Source organism: Choloepus didactylus, chromosome 21, assembly GCF_015220235.1.
Source record: "Choloepus didactylus isolate mChoDid1 chromosome 21, mChoDid1.pri, whole genome shotgun sequence".
NCBI lineage: Eukaryota > Metazoa > Chordata > Mammalia > Pilosa > Megalonychidae > Choloepus > Choloepus didactylus.
In genome coordinates this window covers 45,068,601-45,092,917 of record NC_051327.1, presented here as the reverse complement: position 1 = coordinate 45,092,917, position 24,317 = coordinate 45,068,601, and the positions used below count along the sequence as shown (strand labels likewise).

Here is a 24,317-nt window from a genome sequence, read left to right as displayed (position 1 = left end):
TTATCAAGGGACTGGCTGGAGATTCCCAGTGCCCTTTTCCCTTTTTACAAAGTGTAAGTCAGGGGCAGATTCCATTTCAGAAATATTTTTACAAGGTTAATGCTTATATGTTAGTATTTCCTGTATTAACAGATATAAGCATGCCTTATTTAAAGATGGAACCAGAGTCTTTTATAGATGAATTTTGCTTAAGTTTTTGTGCATTATTTAGGTCATCTTTGTAGTTTTAAATAATTTTAATAGTTTCCATCTAAACATAGGTTATTTTTTCCTAAGTAAAGTGTTACATATATTTTAGGAGTTGATAACAGGCAAATTTTTAAGGTGGTCTGTTTGAAGTGGAAAATTAGAAACCACTCTCCCTTACAAATATACATGCAAAAATCCTTAACAAAATACTGGAAAACTAAATCCAGTAACATATAAAAAGAATTATAACATTAAAAAAGATTTATCCTAGGAATTGAAGGTTAGTTTTTTTTTAACTTTTAATTTGAAATACTTGGAAACAGGACGTAATAGGACAAAATAATTAGGACAATTGACAAAAGTAATACAAACTTAATAGAGAGCGTTCCAACATACCCCAGCATAGCATTCTGTGGGATTTATCACAGTATTGCAATACCATCTCACATTACTAGAACTTTCCAGTCTCCCCAATAAAAACCCTATAGCCTTTATGCATTAACTATCTATTCCTCTATATAACAATCTTGTTTGCTTTGATACCATCTTAGCTTGAATAGTATTCACCAGCTATGTTCCTATACCCTTCCGTCACCCCACCTTTATAGTTCTTGTCACAAGTTACATTATGAGTCCAAACCCACTGATATATCATCATTTCTTATGCATTGCCTTTGAAATCCTGTGAGAAGTAAAAAGTGGAGTTACAAACCAAAGATACGATAATACTAGCATTGGTATTTACCCATGTCATTACCCTCTCTGGAGATCTTTATTTCTTCATGCAGCTTCAGTCTATTGCCTGTTACCCTTTCCTTTCGAACTGCCGAACTCTCTTTAGCATGTTTTGTAGGGCATGTCTAGTGATGATGAACTCCCTAAGCTTTTGTTTTTCTGGGAATGTCTTAATCTCTCCTTCGTTTTTTTTTTAAATTTGATTTTATTGAGATTGTTCACATACCATACAATTATCCAAAGATCCAAACTATACAATCAGTAATAGTTGCCCATGGTACCATCATACAGCTGTGCATTCATCACCACAGTTATTTTTTTTTCAATTTTTAGAACATTTTCATTACTCCAGAAAAGCAGTAAAGACAAAAAAAGGAAACTCAAATCCTCCCATTCCCCTAACCAGCCCTGCTCCATTATTAACTCATAATATTGGTATAGTACTTTTGTTACTGTTACGAAAGAATGTTAAAATACTACCAACTGTAGTATATAGTTTGCAATAGGTATATTTTTTTTCCTATATGCCCCTCTATTATTGTCTTCTGGTTATAGTGTCATACGTTTATTCTACTTAATGAAAGAGATTTCTAATATTTGTACAGTTAATCACAGATATTACCCATCACAAGATTCACTGTTTTATACATTCCCATCTTTTAACCTCCAACTTTCCTTCTGGTGACATATGTGACTCTGAGCTTACCCTTTCCACCACATTCACACACCATTTAGCACTGTTAGTTATTCTCACAACGTGCTATCATCACTTCTGTCCATTTCCAAACACTTAAGTTCACCCTAGTTGAACATTCTGCTCGTAATAAGCAACCACTCCCATTTTTTAGCCTCATTTTATATCCTGGTAACATATATTTCATGTCTATAAGTTTACATATTATAATTAGTTCATATCAGTGAGACCCTACAATATTTGTCCTTATGTGTCTGACTTACTTCACTCAACATGGTGCCCTCAAGCTTTCTTCATCTAACCTGTTTTTTTTTTTTAAGATGGTTTTGTTCACCCACCATACATTCCATCCTAAGTAAACAGTGGTTCCTTGTATAGTCACGTATATATGTATTACCACCCTCACCACTATCTGTATAAGGACATCTCCATTTCTTCCACAAAGAAGGAGGAAGAGTCAAAGAAGGTAGAGACACAAAAGAAAAAGAAAAAAGAAAGAAAGAAACAAACAAACAAACATGACTTCTAGGAAGCAAGAAAAGGAAAGATAGAATTAAACTAAGGTAGAATAAAGAGACATCACCAGTGTCAAGAGTCCCATACCCCTCCCTTATGTCCCCCTCTTATATGTGTTTAGCTTTGGTATATTGCCTTTGTTACATGAAAGGAAGCATAATACAATGTTTCTGTTAACTGTAGTCTCTAGTTTGCATTGATTGCATTTCCCCCCCAGTACCACCCTATTTTTAGCACCTTGTAGGGTTGACATTCATTTGTTCTCCCTCATGTAAAAACATATTTGTACATTTTATCACAATTGTTGAGCACTCTAGGTTTCACTGAGTTGTACAGTCCCAGTCTTTATCTTTCTTCTTTCCTTCGGGTGTCCCACATGCTCCTAATCTTCCTCTTTCAACCATACTCACAGTCATCTTTGTTCAGTGGACTTCCATTGCTGTGCTACCATCACCCAAAACTGTGTTCCAAACCTCTCACTCCTGTCTTTTCCTATGTCTGTAGTGCCCCCTTTAGTATTTCCTACAGAGAAGGTATCTTGTTTACAAATTCTCTCATTGTCTGTCTGTCAGATAATATTTTAGTCCCTCCCTCATATTTGAAGGACAGTTTTGCCTGATATAGGATTCTTGGTTGGTGATTTTTCTCTTTCAGTATCTTAAATATATCACACCACTTCCTTCTGGCCTCAGTGGTTTCCACTGAGAAATCCGCACATAGTCTTATCAAGCTTCCTTTGTTTGTGATGGATTGCTTTTCTCTTGCTGCTTTCAGGATTCTCTCTTTATCTTTGATGTTTGATAATCTGATTTATTAAGTGTCTTGGCGTAGGCCTATTCAGATCTATTCTGGGGTACACGCCGCTTCTTGGATCCGTAATTTTATGTCTTTCTTAAGAGATGGGAAATTTAATTATTTCATCTGTTATTGCTTCTGCCCTTTTTCCCTTCTCTTCTCCTTCTGGGACACCTATGACATGTACATTCATGCATTTTATGTTGTCATTCAGTTCCCTGAGACGTTGTTCATATTTTCCCATTCTTTTCCCTGTCTGTTCTTTGTGTAGGATTTTGGGTGTCTTGTTCTCCAGTTCCTGAGTGTTTTCTTCTGCCTCTTGAGATCTGCTGTTGTACGTTTCCATTGTGTCTTTCATCTCTTGTGTTGTGCCTTTCATCTCCATAGATTCTGTCAGTTTTTTCAGATTTTTGATTTCTACCTTATGTTCACCGAGTGTTTTCATTATACCTTTCATCTCTTTTACCATATCTTCCCTAAACTTGTTGAATTGTTTTAGCATTAGTTGTTTAAATTCCTGTATCTCAGTTGAAGTGTTAGTTTGTTCCTTTGGGCCATATCTTTGTTTTTCTTAGTGTAGGTTGTAGTTTTCTGTTGTCTAGGCATCTGGTTTCCTTGGTTACCCCAATCAGGTTTTTCCAGACAAGAAATGCTCAGGTCTCAGAAGGGGTAGTATTCAGTATCAGGTTTCCCTGACACACCCTGTGAGGCCTCTAGCTGCTGTGCTTTTCCTAACCTGCCCAGCAGATGGCGCATGTCAGCCTGTCCCTCCTGATTCATGTAAAGTGGTGTGGCACTCTGAGTTTCTATTTAGGCTGTTTTCCCCCAGGCTCTGGGGTCTGGTTCTGAGTGGAAAGCCTGTAGTAGAGCTGGGCACCACCTCCTTCCTCTTAGGGAAAATACACCCTCTAGGGAGTTATCGTATGCATTTAAATAGGTTCTTTGTCTCTCTGACTCTGGTATCTTCCACCCTTGTCTGGGTCAGAGCTCTGTGAACTGAAAATGGCTGAGGTTTTCTCCACTGAGCTGCTCAGGTTGAGCAAGAAGAAAGGGACCAGAAAACCCCATTTCAGAGCCAGTCTATGGACTCCAAGTTTCACTTGTCAGCTAGAGGTAACACCTGGTCTTTTGGGCTGCCCCTCCCAGGACAGCAGAGTCTTTTGGTTCTTTAAGATCAGTCGTCCCTAAAAGCCTCTGTCTGATTGTTGGAGATCTGTAGCTTGTATTGAGTAGTCCACATTTGTTAATTAAGACCCCAGTTGGAGCTGGACTGAGGTATATTCACTTGTTCAGAGAGTGCTGCTTTCTACCACATTGAGGTTTTGCTGTTTGGCCTGCTGTGGGGGATGGGGTAGGGGTGGGGTGCTCCTGGTGTGTTTCTGCAGCTTTTACTTACAGATTTTGTGCTGTGATCTCAGGCATTCCTCCCAGTCCAGGTTGGTATACGATGTGTGGACCGTCACGGTTGTCCCCTAGCAGTTATTCCAGATTATTGACTAGTTGTTCCTGGTTATTTATTAGTTGTTCCCGGGGATCAACTAACTTCCATTCCTCTCTATTCCACCATCTTGCTGCCTCTCCCTTTTTTTTTGAAAGATAATTTTGCTGCGTATAGAATGCTGGGTGACAGTTTTTTGCTTTCTGCATTTTAAATACATCTTCCCATTGCCTTCTTACTTCCATGGTTTCTGATGAGAAAATGGTCCTTAATGTTATTTAGGCTCCCTTGTCTGTAACACATTGACTTCTCTTGCAGTGTTCAAAATTCTCTATATGTTTGGCATTAGACAGTTTGATTACAATATGCCTTGGTGTGAATCTATTTGGGTTTATCCTGTTTGGAATTCATTGAGCATCTTGAATGTAGGTACTCATGTTTTCATTAAATTTGGGAAGTTTTTAGCTATTATTTCTTTGAATATTCTCTCTGGCCCTTTATCTCTCCTTCTGGGACTTCCACAGTGCATATATTGGTATTATTCATGGTGTTCCGTAGGTTCCTCGGGCTCTGTTCACTTTTCATTCTTTCTTCTTTCTGCTCTTTAGATTGGATGATTTCAATTGTCTTATCTCCAAGTTCTCTGATTCTTCCTTCTGCCAACTCCAATCTGCTGTTGAACCCTTCTAGGTAATTTTTAATTTCTGTTACTGTTTGGTCCCTTTTCATCATTTGCATCTCTCTTGAAATTTTCTTTATGTTCATCTGTTGCTTTCCTGATTTCCTTTTGTTCTTTGTCCATGTTTTCCTTTTGCTCTTAAGAGCATATGTATGTAACCCTAGGAATTTTCCCTTCCCCCATTTATACAGTTCCAAGTGTCCCCTCTTCCCTAGTTTCTTCACGATTCCAGATGCTTCACTATGTGTTCTACAGCCAGCAATCTCTTGCCCTAGGCAGCATGTTATGACTGCTTTCCCACAATGTTCTGTAGGGGCATTCGGTGAGCTCCCTTCTTACACAGAGGGCAAGTTCTGGGACAGCAAGTTTCTTAGGCCACCACCTAAGATTAGGCCAACAACAGTCTGGTGGTTCTCAAAACATTAAACGTTGAATTACCATGTAACCCAGCAATTCCATTCCTGGGAGAAATGAAGACCTATGTCCACACAAAAGCTTGGATGTGAATGGTTATAGTGGCATTGTTCATAATTGCCAAAAAATGGAAACAACCCAAATGTCCTTTGTTTGAGGGATGGATAAACAAAATTTGGTATAGCCATATAATGGAATATTATTCAGCCATAAAAAGGAACACTTTATATGCTACAAAATGGATGAACCTTGGAAACGTGGGAGAAGCCAAAGACCATGTATTATGGGATTCCATCTCTATGAGATTTTCAGAATAGGCAAATCCTTAGAGACAGAACGCTGGTTAGTGGGAAGTCTTTTGGAGTGATAAAAGTGTTCTAACACTGATTATGGTGATGCTCACATAGCTGTATATAAAAGTCATTGACTTGTACATTTTAAATGGGTGAATTGTATGGTCTATGAATGATATCTCCATAAAGCTATATTAAAAGTAAAACTCTGTAGAAGTATATAAATTTACCAGTTCAACTTACCGGGTTAATTAATATGGTAATTATATTGACCATGGTTTTGCTTTTATGTATTTTAGATCCAGATTTACAAACACTGTTTCTATGTTGTTGGAGAGTGTATATTTTTACCCATTTAAATATTTGAAACTAAAGGTTGTATAATTATGAAACATATTCTCTGTTGACATTTTTATCTTTTTATGTTTTAGGAATGTTATGTTCATAACTTACTGAAGATCAGTGTGTATTTTCCAACCTTGAGGCATGGAATTTTGGAGCTTGTTATTGAAAAATTACTCAAGTTGGATGTAAGTATTGAATAATTTGGTTTTCTCCTTAACTTTCACTTGTTGAACGTATATTTGTTTATAATCGCTATATGTAAAGCAACAATAACTTGACACTGGAAGAGAATGCAAACCTCTACCATCTTGTGATTCATTTCTTGTAACAATATTTCTTGAACTCCATCCATGTGCAGGGCTTATGGACAGTTCTGTCACTCATGTTTGGGGAAAGAGGCATTGGTTAAATGGTCACACACAAAATGTGTTAAAAAAAAAAAAAAGTATAGTATGAGTGCAAATTATAATTGTAAAGAAACTTTTTTTTTTTTTTAAAAGAGATCTGAGATATAAGTTACAGTGGGAATGGGAAGGAAGTGTTGGATTCTAACAACATTAGGAAAAGTGGTCCTTGAGGCAGGTTTGGAAGGGAATAAGTAAGGGTAAGGCAAAGGAATCTTTCAAAGTAGCTCCTTGTGGAATAGGATCTTGGTGTTAGCATTAATAGTCATAAAAAATATCCAGGGGAAGAATTTTGAAGATGATGAGTTCTGTTTTAGGCAGGCTGAGTAGATGGGTTAGATGGTGAATACTCACCAAGCATGTAACTGCAGGTAAGAGACTGGGAACAAACTTGTGAAATAATCAGGTATTGCTGACATTTTTAAGGAGGATGAGAAAAGCAAAAGGTCTTGGGTTTGGTGAGCTAGAAGATGTTTTGTTTCTTTTGCCTTCTAATGGGCTTTCAGTGAAGAGGTGGAAATTCCATTTCAGGAGAGTCTGGGTGGCTAGGAAACAGAGGCTGTTACAGGCATATGTGAGGTTTTATGATGAAAGGAGGGGAAAGAGCAGGGTAAGAGAGACTTTTTTTGGGGGGGGGGGATTGGGAAGACTTGAGCAAATTTGTGGACTGAGGAGATAAGATTTGGTGGAGGAAAAAAATTGATGCTATATAGGAGAACGGAGCTCTGAGGAGGCCAGTCTTGGAAGAAATGGAGATTGGGCACACTGGTACAGTGCTGATGTGGAGTTACACCTCTCTAATTAACTACTTACATAATCTGTAAAGTCTTTTTCTGGTGTATACTTAAGGAACATGTTAGAGTATGTATAGAAAGAAGGTCATGCATAGATAGTAAAAAATAATTGACTTGAATGTTATGTCAAACAAGATATTTGATGTGCTCTCCCAAAAATTTAAAAAATCAAATGTTGGCTAGCATTTCATCCCTTGTTCAGTTGATTGATAATATGCTTTTTATACAACATTCCTTATGCATAGTAAGAGATCAAATTAATATTGAATTTGCTGAGGTGACTGATTTAGAGCATCTTGACTCAGTTCATGTTGATTTTATACAAATACATAGCAGTTATGTATTGGTTTCTAATCTTATAAATTAATGACCCAGATCCATTTAAAAGGTCTGTATCATAATTTTGTGTTGTATTATGGTACTATATAGGATGTTTAAACTGGACACCTTCATGGTTTGTATATCAAATGAATTTCCAGCCCGAAAATAACATAGTTGTATTTTAAATGCTTTTAATTGTTTTTTCTTTTCTTGTTATAATGTAGGTGACTGCATCCCGGCAGGATATTGAAGATGCTGAGGAAACAGCAGCCCAAACTGGTGATGGGATAGATGCCCCAGAAGGGTTGTTTAATATGGTGAGTATTTATACTAATGAAAGCAAACATATAAACTATTCAAATTTTAGAGGGTGAGAAGAGACAGCTGAAAGTGTTTCAGTTTTATTATCTTGGATGCTTATTCTAATTATTTTTGAAAAGTACATATTGTTTGTGAAGGAGTGGTAAATAGAAAAGCATACCAGTTTAGTGTCTGTGTTTTACAAGTTGTATACTTTAGAGCAGTACTCTCTACCTGAGGTGAGGTCTTTAAGTTGGGTCCACTGGAAGGAGAGCCTAAGATAGGGATTCAGGTGCTCTCAGGACACAGGGTGTGACGAGGCGGCGAAGGAGCAAAGCAAGGGTTTGGTCTCATTTGTAAAGTTGCTACCACCTGGGGCTCAGGAGCACCAGTTGCACCACAGAGTTGGTCCCAGTTTGAGGTCCCTTGTGACCCCTTTTTAGTCAGTCATTGGCTCTGAGGGAGAGGGGCAAGAGAGAGGGCAAGAAGGGCAGTTCTCTGGAGAAGGGGCAGCTGTGAGCTGTTGGCAGCCAACATTCACAGCACTTGGGCGTTGGACGTCCTGGCCTAGAAAAGGAGGCCCGGCCTCAACAGTGTCCACCACAGTAGACACCAGGAGCTGGGGAACTCGGTCATGGTTGCACAGCCAGGCTCAACTTGGGTCTTCTAAATAAGAATCAGATGGTTCTGAGTCGTATCCCTGATTGAGAGCCCCTGCCTGGAAAGGTATCTCTTTATTTTCTTTGTTTTATCTTTTAAAGGAAATAACCACTTCTGAGAGTTTACCCATGAACCACTTTGACTGAATTTTTTAACATCCCTTTTTAACTTTACTTTCAAAGGATGAAGATGAAGAAACTGAAGGCGAAATACAGGCTGATCCTGAACGGCTCAGTCAGATGGTACACCCTGTAGCTGAACGCCTGGACATCCTGCTGTCTTTACTTTTGTCCTACATTAAGGAAGTCTGCTATGTAGATGGTAACCACCTATAATAATAACAGCTTCTGTTTGTTGAACATCTGCAATGAATTTGGCTGTGTGCTGGGCATTGTTCACACATTATCTCTGGTACTGGTAACAGTGCTGTAAAACTATTTTGAATATGAGGAAAAGGTTTAGAGAGGTCAGGTTACTTCCCAGTGTCACGTGTCTTGAACATAGTAGGATTGGGATTCAGGCTCTGTTAAATCTGTCTTCAGATCTTTTCACTGAATAATGTATCAAAAAAAAATTATATAAGGAATTTTTTAAATGGGCAAAGTATTTGCATAGACATTTCTCCAAAGAAGATAAAGAAATGGCCAATAAGCTCATAAGATGTTCAGTATCACTGGTTATTAAGGGAATGCAGTTTGAAAAGAGGGAAAATAAGTGTTAGTGGGAATGTGGAGAAATAAGGACCTTCATACATTGCGGTGGGAATGTAAATGATGCAACCCTTGTGGAAAAGTTTGGTGGTTCCTCAAAAAGGTAAATATGGGATTACCTTATAACCCAGAAGTTCCACTCCTGGGTATATATCCAAGAGAAATGAAAACATATCCACGCAAAAACTTGGAAACAAATGTTTAGAGCAGCATTATTTTTAATAGTCAAAGGTGGAAACAACACTAATGTCTGTGAGCTGATGAATGGGTAAACAAATTGACATGTTCACATAACAATGGAATATTATTCAGTCGTAAAAATAAGTGAGCTTCTGATGCATGCTACAACATGAATAAACCTTGAAAACATACTAAGCAAAGGAAGCCAGACACAAAATCCTGCATGTTGTGTAATTCCTTTTATTTGAAATATCCAGAATAGGCAAATCCATACAGACAGAAAACAAATCAGTGCTTGCCAGGGAATAGGGAGTGATTACTTAATGGGTAAGGGCATGTCCTGGGTTGATAAAAATTTTGAAACTAGAGAGAGAAGGTGGTGGTTCACTGAGTTGTGCACTTTAAAATGGTTAGTTGTATGTTAATGTGGATTTCATTTCAATTTTTTAAAAAGTTTTATATATAAGGAGTTTGGTCAGTTTTAGACAGAGATCAAATTATGCTCAAGTTGCTCTAGACATCTAAGAATGGTGCAGAAGGCACTGGTTTGTTACATTTTGTGCTATGGGTTTTTATTTAGAAGGTCTGCCTGGTCTCATCGTTGGCCCAGGTATGGCAGTGAACCACCCTCGTATGCTTAATTGCCCTGGTGGTTTTGCCATGAAAAACCAAAAAAAAAAAAAACAAAAAAGAACAGACAATGCACTCAGCTACTTAGAATAATAAACTGGAGTTTGAGTAATATTTCTATTTTAACTTTCTTCCTGTTGTACAAATAATGTGTTGATTAGAGAACATATTGAAAACTCAGAAAGGATAAAAGAGACCATTTAAACTATTACATTCCACCATTTAGAGAACAATTATCAGCATTTTGATGTGTAATATATATTTTTGTCCTGTTAGTATTTGTAGATTTTGGGTCACACTGTACTTTCATAACCTGCTTTTTTCATCTGACTATTGTAAACATTTTCTCGTAACATTTACTGTTCCTCGAAAAGAGAATTGTTAGTGATACTTGGAGTGTCCCATCATATAGATTTAACTGGTCCCCTATGTTTTTCTCCTCCCTTTTTTTGCCATTATAAATAACAGTGTAATGAACATTCTTGGGCCTATATCTTTGAGTATTTGCTTTTGATAAATTCCTGAGAAGTAGAATTACTGGGTCAGAGGCTTCTGCTACATGAAAAGAAAAACTCTCTGCAAAGTAAAATGGGACTTCATTTTAATCAAAGCTTAATGGATGATGTGTTTCTTAATGGTTTTGTGTTCGTTTTAAAACTTTGGCAAATGAATTCAACTTGCAAATATGTATTTATGAAATTGAAATGCTCTGTTTTCCCCATAGGTAAGACTGATAACGACAAAACAAAGGATTTGTATCGAGATCTGATAAAAATCTTTGACAAACTCCTCTTGCCCACTCATGCCTCCTGCCATGTGCAGTTTTTCATGTTTTACCTCTGCAGCTTCAAACTGGTAAGTTCATCATTAACGTATCTCAGCTTAGTTTGTTCTTGCCCACTAAAAAGGGGCTGGGGGAGAGCAGCGGGACTTGCTGCCTGTGCAGGAGCTAAGGGTTCTGAAGACATCTGTAGTTGGTCACTAGGTGGTGCCGTTCCCTTCAGCCCAAGCCTTTCTCTATTCAAATGTTACCTTCTTGAGAACTGTTTAATTTTCTTTATGCTCTCTCAGCTGAAGTGTTAAATATCCTGAATAAACTTTTTAATCCAAAATTTTAACACGTAGGGCTTTTTGCTTTCTTTTTTGGAAAAAAAAAATCTCAGGAGGTTCTTTCCTCTCTTTTCCTATAATAGGAGACTAGTAATGATGGATAAGAAAGTTAAACTTAATTTACCCAAAAATATGTATTAATAGCTTTTGAAAAGAGCTTTTTTGGGTAGCAGTAGGGGTAATTTGCATCCTTGACTAAAGAGAAGCTTTTGTTCCATGATTAGCATGATTAGTTGAATCCTGACTGTAGTTTAATCCACAGTTCTGTCTCTGGTTAAGATCAATATGCGCAGTCAAAGACTGGAAGGATACTCCGTACTCTGAAAGATACTGCAGAAGGAATTCCCATGCAAGCGTGGATATCACTGGTTTCCAATTCCGGCTGAGCATCAGAATCACTTGTAGAGCTTTTAAAATATGTGATTCCGAAGTCCTTGTCACAAATCTACTGAAACTGTACCTTCACGGTTGATTTTGATGCTCAGGTAGGTTTGGGATCCATTGGATCATTTACTGCCCAGGATGCCTTGTTTTTTTATAGTAGTATCTTAAAGTATGTTAAAAATAAGAACGATGATAACTTTATTCATTATATAGCAGTGTAACCAAGATAGACACTAGAGTTTTCCCACATTGGTGAACCAAAATCTTAGGATTCTGGTAGTCAGAGTGTCTAAGGCATAAAAAGAAGATCAGAGACCAACATCTTCTCTTTTAATAGGGATTTGCAGAAGCATTTTTGGAGCATCTCTGGAAAAAGTTGCAGGATCCAAATAATCCTGCCATCATCAGGCAAGCTGCTGGAAATTACATTGGAAGCTTCATGGCAAGAGCTAAATTTATTCCTCTTATGTAAGTAACTTAATTTTCCTTTTTTTGTTTTCATATCGTACTTTAAAAAGATTAAAACATTGTCTCAAGTCAAATAAATATCTGCTTTATTTTTTGGTCAGTCTTTAAAGTAAAAAAATATTACCCCTCATTTTATAAGAGATGGTAATCTTTCCAAGAGGCAATTTCAGAATAAAGTGCCTCTTTTTTAGATACAAAGCTTCATATGCACAGCTTTTGTCTTCTGTTCTGTATGGTTGCACTTGAACATGAAGACCCATTTGTCTTCATGGATAGTGTACACTATTCTTTACTTTTTTCTTTTTACAGTTTTGTCATTTTTCATTTGCATTCCAAATCAATTGTAACTGTTAAAGCAGAATAAAAACCCTTTTTGAGGTATTAGAAAGACCTATCTAGGAGGGCCAGCTCTGGGCTTATTTCTTCAACTGGTCTGTGGACAAGGATGCTGTTAAAAATCCTTCCCCACCAACTGAAGGCTCTCTGGCCATTTTGGCACCAAAGAGTTGACCTCAGGACTTCATTTAGTACCCAGTAGGGGATGGTAAAATCAATCATCCTTTCCTTCTAAGATGTTGGTAAACATACCCCATTCTTTGGCAGTATCGCCTTTGGAGGACTGGGGGAACACTGGAGAAACCCTTTTGAATTGGTTAGCAGAAATTGCAGAAATTTCTCCATCCCTTGGGACTTCATGCATCTTTAGGTTCCTACCAGTTCTTAGAAATTCTGTGCTCCTACCTTGTAATTGGAAGGTTGTCTCCCACTGACCATCCATCCTTTTCATTCTTTTGTTTGCTTCCTTCTATGCCTGGGGTAATGTTTTTTTTGTTTGTTTGTTTGTTTTTTTTTTAATTCAGTTTTATTGAAATATATTCACATACCATACAGTCATCCATGGTATACAATCAACTGTTCACAGTACGATCATATAGTTATGCATTCATCACCACAATCTATTTCTGAACATTTTCCTTACATCAGAAAGAATCAGAATAAGAATAAAAAATAAAAGTAAAAGAAGAACACCCAAACCATCCCCCCCATCCCACCCTATTTGTCATTTAGTTTTTATCCCCATTTTTCTACTCATCCATCCATACACTAGATAGAGGGAGTGTGCTCCACAAGGTTTTCACAATCACACTGTCACCCCCTGTAATCTACATTATTATATAATCATCTTCAGGGGTCCAGACGGCTGGGTTGGAGTTTGGTAGTTTCAGGTATTTACTTCTAGCTATTCCAATACATTAAAACCTAAGAGGTATTATCTATATAGTGCATAAGAATATCCACCAGAGTGACCTCTCGACTCCATTTGAAATCTCTCAGCCACTGAAGCTCTTTCATCTCATTTTGCATCCCCCTTTTGGTCAAGAAGATATTTTCAATCCCACGATGCCGGGTCCAGATTCATCTCCGGGAGTCATACCCTGCATTGCCAGGGAGATTTACACCCCTGGGAGTTGGGTCCCACGTAGTGGGGAGGGCAGTGAATTCACCTGCCGAGGTGGCTCAGTTAGAGAGAGAGAGCGCCACATCTGAGCAACAAAGATACTCAGGGGGAGACTCTTAGGCACAATTATATGCATGTTTAGCCTCTCCTTTGCAGTAACAAGCTTCATAAGGGCAAGTCCCGGGGTAATGTTTTAAAGGGCTGCAGACTCTTCATATTTGTAATGATAAGCAATTTGTGCATGTTTATGTCACTCTAGTTTTTTTTTTTTTTCACAAAGCAAGTAAATTTGACGTGAAATTTTTTTCCTTTCTAGTACTGTAAAATCATGCCTGGATCTTTTGGTTAACTGGCTGCACATATACCTTAATAACCAGGATTCGGGGTCAAAGGCTTTTTGTGATGTTGCTCTCCATGGACCATTTTATTCAGTGTGTCAAGCCGTGTTCTACACTTTTGTTTTTAGACACAAGCAGTTTTTAAGTGGCAACCTGAGGGAAGGTAAGTGACGTTTGATACAAGCGTGATGGATATGAACTGGGTTTTCATTGTGTAACTTGCTGCCTTTTAGAATGTCCATTCTTTACTTTTTTGAGAATTGGGTACAAACAGTGGATCCAGGAAAATGCATGCACTCAAACTTTTATAATGAATTTCCCACAGTTTATGAGCCTCTAAAAACCCTTAAGCCTCTTTAACAGTTGATGGATTTGAGGTCGAGAATCCCTGCTTTAGAGGTGACGTCCAAAGTACATGTGGACCATGAAGATGCCGTTCTTCAGAGAAGAGGCTGAGCACTTGCTCTGTGCCGGCACCATGTCAAGCTTTCCACACGCTCTCTCCTTGGTATATCAGAGCACAGAGGAGCAGTTTGTTGAAGGTAGTAGAGAAAACAGCCCATTAAAACATTTGAATTGTTCATGAAAAGAAAGAAAACAACTTAAAGTGAATAAAATACATTATTCTCAGGGACTGCCTTCAACTAAAATACATTAATAAACAAGCTTCGTCTGGTAGATTTAAATTATAAATTAATTCTCAAATCTTCAGACAGAAGAGCATAATTCAACGGGGTTCAATTTCTAGTCTTGCCAATAAGTTGGACAAACTGCTCCCCTGTGCCTTTGGTTGAGAATGACAGCTCTAAACCAAAAGTTTTATATATGTTGTGTTAAATATGTTTTTATCTTGCATATTCTAAAAATATGTATGGGTTAAAATTAGTTGTATAAACTAGTAGAATTCACCCAGGTAAGTAAAATGTCTACTTTTCTTTGTATAGATAAATAACTATCATCTTGGTTAAAGAAGATATATTTCTTGTAAGCTATGGATGACAAAATATACATTGAAAAAACTCTTAAGAAAATATACTTAAGCACAAGTTGGTCTGCTTGCCTCTTAAAATAAGTGTGGTGTCTTTCATTAATATAGGAGAGGATTACATTCTCTAGTTCCAAGACAGTGGTCTTAGTTTAATTTTTCCTTCTACCTCCAGAGTTTTTGTTAAAATAAAATTTTTTAAAAAGGTGAAATACAGACGACTAATGCATACTTAAAAAACGATGTTCAACTTGACTAATAATTTAAGTCGTGCAAATTAAAATGAGGTTTCTCTTTTGTTTTATTTGTTGGCTGATTAGAATATTTATATTGATGAATTCAAAGAGAATGGGTTTCACTTTGTTGCTTGAACTTCTTTATTGTTTATATTTTAATGTGATAATCCTGTATGATATTTTTAAATTTTGCTTTCTAAGGAAGCCTTTCTTAATGATTTCGTGATTGTTAGCTAAAATCAAATCACATGGTCGTCTTTTTTTTCTGTATATACTCAGCATATGCTGAGCTTGCATATACTCAGTTTCCAAGCTTCATATAGGTTTATACCCACTGGGAACAATGTACCTTACATCCTGGGTCTTTGAAAGAATAAACTGCTTTCTGAATTGCCTTTAGAAAAGCTGGCATGGTCATAAATATTGTTAGCTTAGTGACATTCTTGGCTACAGATTGTGTGACTATCTACCTGTACCTTTATTTAAAGCATTTCCACAACTAAGTGGTTTGTAAATCTGTTTTTAATACGTGAAATAATCTGAGCTTTTTAAGATATCTTTTAAATTGTATCTGTACCTTTTAAAAAATCTTTTGTTCTTTTAATCAAAGGTTTGAGGTACCTTCAAAGTCTAAATTTTGAACGCATTGTAATGAGTCAGCTAAATCCTCTGAAGATTTGTCTACCCTCAGTAGTTAACTTTTTTGCTGCTATCACAAGGTAAGTTATTTACGTTTCTTGTTGGAAGTATTTAAAAGTAACTTTGTATTAATGTTAATATAGTAAAAGTCCATTAAATGTCTCTGAAATTCATAACATCAAAACATTAAAAACCAATAACCCAGTATTTTCAGGAACCACTATAATGAAACTATTATTTTTATACTTTTGCTGGCATTGGAATTGATACTTGTTATCCAAAGGGCATAATTCAACAGAAGCCTAGGCACTTTGAAATAAGGAAGGCAACTAGTAAGATAAGAGGTACAAACCAAAGGTGTTTATTAGATTGACTTCTAGTAGAAGTAAACTGGACATAAGATAAATATCCAAACATAGGAGATTAGTTTAGAGAAGGACTGTATTTTCTCAGGCCTGTGGCTGCAGCTAGCACATAGGATTTACTGTATGCTTGTTCTAAGCACTTTAACTCATTTAATCCTCACACAACTCTGTAACCTCTATTTATAAATGGGGAAAGGTGGGCACAGAGGTTAAATAACTTGCTTGAGGTCGTGTAGCCAGACAGCCCAGATTTGAATGCATGCAACCTGGTTCCTTCATAAGCATTCACTGTTAGTCTGCTTCATCTAGAAAATGAACTGGAGACCATGGGCATTTATTTAATCAAGATGTTCAGGTAGGACCAAAGCTTACAATCCTTAACAGAAAGGTATCTGTTCTATTAGAGGACAAGACTGATTCCTTCCTCGTTCCTCAGTCCCCTTTAGACAGCTTGCTGCTCTCATTCAGCAACCTTAATTCTCTTTTGCTCAGTATATTTCAGAAAGATGGTATATCCTATCTCTCTTAAAAGATCTCAAAAACTGTTAGTAAAGAATTAAGAAAAAGAATAAAGAAACCTACAACAGGGAAGAGTGATTAGTAGTTAAAAGATTTCAGCATGGTGTTGGGAGATAGGAAGGAGCCAGAAAAAGAATAAGGGCTGATGAAGGCAAGTGAGATAGCTGCCTCCTAGAATATATTTGGTGTGGGAGTGGGGGCTGCAGTTGATGAGTGGACTTAGCAGTGGCTCTAGATTTGGGATTGGCATGTGCAACTGAGGTTAGTGAGATTCAGAGCTAAGAGCAAGGGATCAAAATAAGGTATGTATCTAGGATTTGACATATCATTCTCTAGCTACATCTTTAGCTTACTTAATGGCTTTGAGAGTCATCCATATTGAACATATCTTTATTTTGAACTTAACTGTTGTGTATGTTCTATTAGTTTTTTTTTTTTTCCATTTTTATTGAGATTGTTCAGATACCATATAATTATCCAAAGATCCAAAGTGTACAATCACTTGCCCCTGGGTACCCTCATACAGCTGTGTATCCATCACACTTAATTTTTGTTCAATTTTTAGAAACTTTTCATTACTCCAGATAAGAAATAAAGTGAAAGATGAAAAAAGAAAAAAAGAAAAGGAAACTCTAAACCTCCCCTATCCCTAACCAGCCCCCTCAATTGTTGACTCCTAGTATTGATATAGTACGTTTGTTACTGTTTATGAAAAAATGTTGAAATACTACTAACTGTAGTATATAGTTTGTAATAGGTATATAGTTCTTCCCTATATGCCCCTCTATTATTAACTTCTAATTGTATTGTCATACATTTGTTCTGGTTCATGAAGTGATTTCTAGTATTTGTACAGATGATCATGGACATTGCCCACCATAGGATTCAGTTTTATACATTTCCATCTTTTGACCTCCAACTTTCCTTCTGGTGACATATATGACTCTGAGCTTCCCCTTTCCACCTCATTCACACACCATTCGGCGCTGTTAGTTATTCTCACATCTTGCTACCAACACCCCTGTTCATTTCCAAACATTTAAGTTCATCCTGATTGAACATTCTGCTCATACTAAGCAAGAGCATCTACATTTCTTCCACAAGGCAGGAGGGAGAGTCAAAGAAGGTAGAGAGGCAAAAGAAAGAGGAAACAAAAAAAATGACAGCTAGGAAGCGAAGCAGCAAAAGGAAAAATAACCTTAAATCAAAGTAGAATAAAGAATCAGACAATACCACCAATGTCAAGTGTCTAACATGCCTCCCCTATCCCCCCCCCTTATCTGCATTCACCTTGGTATATCACCTTTGTTACATTAAAGGAAGCATAATACAATGATTCTATTAGTTACAGTCTCTAGTTTATGCTGATTGCATCCCTCCAATGCCTCCCCATTTTTAACACCTTGCAAGGTTGACATTTGCTTGTTCTCCCTCATAAAAGAACATATTTGTACATTTTATCACAATTGTTCAATACTCTATATTTCACCAAGTTACACAGTCTCAGTCGTTATCTTTCCTCCATTCTTGTGGTGTCTCACATGCTCCCCATCTTCCTCTCTCAACCGCATTCTTGGTTACCTTTGTTCAGTGTACTTACATTGTTGTGCTACCATCTTCCAAAATTGTGTTCCAAACCACACACTCCTGTCTTCTATCACCCTGTAGTGTTCCCTTTAGTATTTCCTGTAGGGCAGGTGTCTTATTCACAAAGTCTCTCATTGTCTGTTTGTCAGAAAATATTTTGAGCTCTCCCTCATATTTGAAGGACAGCTTTGCTGGATACAGGATTCTTGGTTGGTGGTTTTTCTCTTTCAGTATCTTAAATATATCACACCACTTCCTTCTTGTCTCCATGGTTTCTGCTGAGAGATCCGCACATAGTCTTATTAAGCTTCCTTTGTATGTAATGGATTGCTTTTCTCTTGCTGCTTTCAGGATTCTCTCTTTGTCTTTGACATTTGATAATCTGATTATTAAGTGTCTTGGCGTAGGCCTCTTCATGTCTCTTCTGTTTGGAGTACGCTGCGCTTCTTGGATCTGTAATTTTATGTCTTTCATAAGAGATGGGAAATTTTCATTAATTATTTCCTCTATTATTGCTTCTGCCCCCTTTCCCTTCTCTTCTCCTTCTGGGACACCAATGATACGTACATTATTGTACTTTGTTTCATCCTTGATTTCCCGGAGACGTTGCTCATATTTTTTCATTCTTTTCTCCATCTGCTCCTTTGTGTGTAGGCTTTCAGGTGTTTTGTTCTCCAGTTCCTGAGTGTTTTCTTCTGCCTCTTGAGATCTGCTGTTGTATGTTTCCATTGTGTCTTTCATCTCTTGTGTTGTGCCTTTCATTTCCATAGATTCTACTAGTAGGTTTTTTGAACTTTTGATTTCTGCCGTATACATGTCCAGTTCTTCCTTTACAGCCTCTATCTCTTTTTTTTTTTTTTAGGAGCCCCAGTTCTAAATAACACCCTTTTTGGACATTTTGTGAGTGAGAAATAAACTTCTATTGGTTACTTAATGCCATGGATATATTGGGGGTTCTCTCTACAGAGCTAATATTACCCTAATAATGCAGATAGGAAGCGATTGGAAGCTTTTGAGCAGAGAAGTGACATCATCTAAGAGTTTTAAAGGATCACATATAGACTGAACAGGGTAGGGTTAGGAACAGAGAGCTCATTTAGGTTTTTGAAACAATACAGGTGAGAAGGATGTCTTGATGATCACAGTGGAGATAGTGAGAAGTGATCAGATTCTCAGTATGTTTTTAAAGTAGAGTAGAAAGGATTTCTTGATGAGTTGGAAATGGGGTGAGAGAGCAATGGGAGAGTATGACTCCAAGATTTTGAGGAATTAGAAGAATGGAGCTTCCTTTCATAGGATTGGGATGACTGTGGGAGGAGACTGTTTTGGGAGATAATATCAGGAGATTAGTTTTGGCATGTTAGTCACCTATCAGTCGTCCAAATGGAGATGTCAGGTAGGCAGATGGATATTCAGAGTGGTCTGGACTAGAAAGGTAAATTCGGAGTAATTGGTGTACATGTGGTATGAAAGCCATAAGTTTTGATGAGAAGACATCTGAGGACTGAGCCCTGAAACTTCTGTTTAGATATGGTGGAGGGGTGTTGATGAGAAGGCATCAAAGGGAACTGAAAAGCCAATGAGAGAAGAGGACATCCAGGAGACTATGATGTCCTGGAAGCCAAGTGAAGAAAAGGTTTCAAGGAGAAAGGAGTGATTGCGTATGCCACCGGTGCTGACAGTGAGATGAGGACAGATTGGCCATTGGCTTTAGCACTGTGGGGATCATTGTTAACTGTTACAGGGTCATTGGGGTGATGGGCATAAAACTTGACTGGAGGGGTTCAAGAGAGAAGATGAGGTGAGAAATTGGAAACTGTTTCAAGGAATTTATAAAGGAGTGGAGAAAAATGGAGCAGAAGGGCAGAAGTTCTAAGAAAAGTTCTGATTTTCTTTTATTTTTAAATAGAAGAAATAACAGTATGTTAGGGAGAAATACCAGTATGTCTGTTGCTAATAGGAAAGATCTCATACTAAGGAACAAATTGATGGAGGAAAAAGAGAAAGTTACTGGAACAATATCCTTGAGTTGGTGAGAGGGTGTGATATCTAGTGCATATGCAAGGGGAAGAGTTGGACGTTGCTTGTAGCAGGGACAATTCTTCCATAGTAAAAAGATGAGAGGCTAGAGTCTATGGGTCTGGTTCCAGATCAGTGGTAGAAATGGTGGGAAGAGCTTGGATTTATCTTTTTTTTTTTTTTTTTTTAAATCTTCATTTTATTGAGATATATTCACATACCACGCAGTCATACAAAACAAATCGTACTTTCGATTGTTTACAGTACCATTACATAGTGGTACATTCATCACCCAAATCAATCCCTGACACCTTCATTAGCACACATACAAAAATAACAAGAATAATAATTAGAGTGAAAAAGAGCAATTGAAGTAAAAAAGAACACTGGGTACCTTTGTCTGTTTGTTTCCTTCCCCTATTTTTCTACTCATCCATCCATAAACTAGACAAAGTGGAGTGTGGTCCTTATGGCTTTCCCAATCCCATTGTCACCCCTCATAAGCTACATTTTTATACAACTGTCTTCGAGATTCATGGGTTCTGGGTTGTAGTTTGATAGTTTCAGGTATCCACCACCAGCTACCCCAATTCTTTAGAACCTAAAAAGGGTTGTCTAAAGTGTGCATAAGAGTGCCCACCAGAGTGACCTCTCGGCTCCTTTTGGAATCTCTCTGCCACTGAAGCTTATTTCATTTCCTTTCACATCCCCCTTTTGGTCAAGAAGATGTTCTCCGTCCCACGATGCCAGGTCTACATTCCTCCCCGGGAGTCATATTCCACGTTGCCAGGGAGATTCACTCCCCTGGGTGTCTGATCCCACGTACGGGGGAGGGCAGTGATTTCACCTTTCAAGTTGGCTTAGCCAGAGAGAGAGGGCCACATCTGAGCAACAAAGAGGCATTCGGGAGGAGGCACTTAGGCACAACCATAGGGAGGCCTAGCCTCTCCTTTGCAGCAACCGTCTTCCCAAGGGTAAAACCTGTGGTAGAGGGCTCAGCCCATCAAACCACCAGTCCCCTATGTCTGTGGTCATGTTAGCAACCATGGAGGTGGGGTAGGCGAATACCCCTGCATTCTCCACAGGCTCCTCAAGGGGGCACTACATCTTTTTTTTTTTTTCCTTGTTTTTCTTTTCTTTTTTTTTTTTTTTTTAACTTTCCCTTCTTTTTTAAATCAACTGTATGAAAAAAAAAGTTAAAAAGGAAACAAACATACAATAAAAGAACATTTCAAAGAGACCATAACAAGGGAGTAAGAAAAAGACAACTAACCTAAGATAACTGCTTAACTTCCAACATGTTCCTACTTTACCCCAAGAAAGTTACCTAATATAGCAACATTTCTGTGAACTTGCTCCTACTATATCCATCAGAAATTAACAGACTATAGTCATTCCTGGGCATCCCCAGAACGTTAAATAGCTTATCTGTTCTTCTTGGATTATTGTTCCCCCTTCCTTAATTGCTCTCTATTGCTAGTTCCCCTGCATTCTACATTATAAACCATTTGTTTTACATTTTTCAAAGTTCACATTAGTGGTAGCATATAATATTTCTCTTTTTGTGCCTGGCTTATTTCGCTCAGCATTATGTCTTCAATGTTCATCCATGTTGTCATATGTTTCACGAGATCGTTCCTTCTTATTGCCGCGTAGTATTCCATAGTGTGTATATACCACATTTTATTTATCCACTCATCTGTTGAAGGACATTTGGGTTGTTTCCATCTCTTGGCAACTGTGAATAATGCTGCTATGAACATTGGCGTGCAGATATCTGTTCGTGTCACTGCTTTCCGATCTTCCGGGTATATACCGAGAAGTGCAATCGCTGGATCGAATGGTAACTCTATATCTAGTTTTCTAAGGAACTGCCAGACTGACTTCCAGAGTGGCTGAACCATTCTACAGTCCCACCAACAAAGAATAAGAGTTCCAATTTCTCCACATCCCCTCCAGCATTTGTACTTTCCTGTTTGTTTAATGGCAGCCATTCTAACCGGTGTTAGATGGTATCTCATTGTGGTCTTAATTTGCATCTCTCTAATAGCTAGTGAAGCTGAACATTTTTTCATGTGTTTCTTGGCCATTTGTATTTCCTCTTCAGAGAACTGTCTTTTCATATCTTTTGCCCATTTTATAATTGGGCTGTCTGAACTATTGTCATTGAGTTGTAGGATTTCTTTATACATGCAAGATATCAGTCTTTTGTCAGATACATGATTTCCAAAAATTTTTTCCCATTGAGTTGGCTGCCTCTTTACCTTTCTGAGAAATTCCTTTGAGGTGCAGAAACTTCTAAGCTTGAGGAGTTCCCATTTACCTATTTTCTCTTTTGTTGCTTGTGCTTTGGGTGTAAAGTCTAGGGAGTGGCCGCCTAATACAAGGTCTTGAAGATGTTTTCCTACATTATCTTCTAGGAGTTTTATGGTACTTTCTTTTATATTGAGATCTTTGGTCCATTTTGAGTTAATTTTTCTGTAGGGGGTGAGGTAGGGGTCCTCTTTCATTCTTTTGGATATGGATATCCAACTCTCCCAGCCCCATTTGTTGAAAAGACCATTATGACTCAGTTCAGTGACTTTGGGGGCCTTATCAAAGATCAGTCGGCCATAGATCTGAGGGTCTATCTCTGAATTCTCAATTAGATTCCATTGATCTATATGTCTATCTTTGTGCCAGTACCATGCTGTTTTGGCAACTGTGGCTTTATAATAAGCTTCAAAGTCAGGGAGTGTAAGTCCTCCCACTTCGTTTTTCTTTTTTAGTGTCTTTAGCAATTCGAGGCATCTTCCCTTTCCAAATAAATTTGATAACTAGCTTTTCCAAGTCTGCAAAGTAGGTTGTTGGAATTTTGATTGGGATTACATTGAATCTGTAGATGAGTTTGGGTAGAATTGATATCTTAATGACATTTAGCCTTCCTATCCATGAACATGGAATATTTTTCCATCTTTTAAGGTCCCCTTCTATTTCTTTTAGTAGAGTTATGTAGTTCTCTTTGTATAGGTCTTTTACATCTTTGGTTAAGTTGATTCCTAGGTACTTGATTTTTTTAGTTGCTATTGGAAATGGTATCTTTTTCTTGAGTGTCTCTTCAGTTTGTTCATTTCTAGCATATAGAAACATTACTGACTTATGTGCATAAATCTTGTATCCCGCTACTTTGCTAAATTTGTTTATTAGCTCTAGTAGCTGTATCGTCGATTTCTCAGGGTTTTCTAGATATAAGATCATATCATCTGCAAACAATGACAGTTTTACTTCTTCTTTTCCAATTTGGATGCCTTTTATTTCTTTGTCTTGCCGGATTGCCCTGGCTAGCACTTCCAGCACAATGTTGAATAACAGTGGTGATAGCGGGCATCCTTGTCTTGTTCCTGATCTTAGAGGGAAGGCTTTCAGTCTCTCACCATTGAGTACTATGCTGGCTGTGGGCATTTCATATATGCTCTTTATCATGTTGAGGAAGTTTCCTTCAATTCCTACCTTTTGAAGTGTTTTTATCAAAAAGGGATGTTGGATTTTGTCAAATGCTTTTTCAGCATCTATTGAGATGATCAATTGATTTTTCCCTTTTGACTTGTTAATGTGTTGTAATACATTGATTGATTTTCTTATGTTGAACCATCCTTGCATGCCTGAAATAAACCCCACTTGGTCATGGTGTATGATTTTTTTAATGTGTCTTTGGATTTGATTTGCAAGTATTTTGTTGAGGATTTTTGCATCTATATTCATTAGGGAGATTGGCCGGTAGTTTTCCTTTTTTGCAGCGTCTTTGCCTGGTTTTGGTATTAGATTGATGTTAGCTTCATAAAATGAGTTAGGTAGTGTTCCATTTTCTTCAATGTTTTGAAAGAGTTTGAGTAAGATTGGTGTCAGTTCTTTCTGGAAAGTTTGGTAGAATTCCCCCGTGAAGCCATCTGGCCCTGGGCATTTATTTGTGGGAAGATTTTTGATGACTGATTGGATCTCTTTGCTTGTGATGGGTTGGTTGAGGTCTTCTATTTCTTCTCTGGTCAGTCTCGGTTGTTTATATGTTTCCAGGAAATTGTCCATTTCCTCTACATTATCCAGTTTGCTGCCATACAGTTGTTCATAGTATCCT

General features: G+C 37.7%; 1 protein-coding gene across 1 annotated transcript in view; it reads left to right on the top strand.

Moving 5' to 3' along the window:
* The window catches only part of RRN3 (RRN3 homolog, RNA polymerase I transcription factor), a 48,660-nt gene that overhangs the window by 11,060 nt on the left and 13,283 nt on the right, over nt 1–24,317 (top strand). The window contains exons 9-15 of the mRNA XM_037814192.1: nt 6,185–6,283; nt 7,842–7,934; nt 8,760–8,898; nt 10,822–10,952; nt 11,929–12,059; nt 13,835–14,019; nt 15,688–15,796. Of these exons, the coding sequence (XP_037670120.1) occupies nt 6,185–6,283; nt 7,842–7,934; nt 8,760–8,898; nt 10,822–10,952; nt 11,929–12,059; nt 13,835–14,019; nt 15,688–15,796 (887 nt within the window). The remainder of the gene's footprint in view (nt 1–6,184; nt 6,284–7,841; nt 7,935–8,759; nt 8,899–10,821; nt 10,953–11,928; nt 12,060–13,834; nt 14,020–15,687; nt 15,797–24,317) is intronic.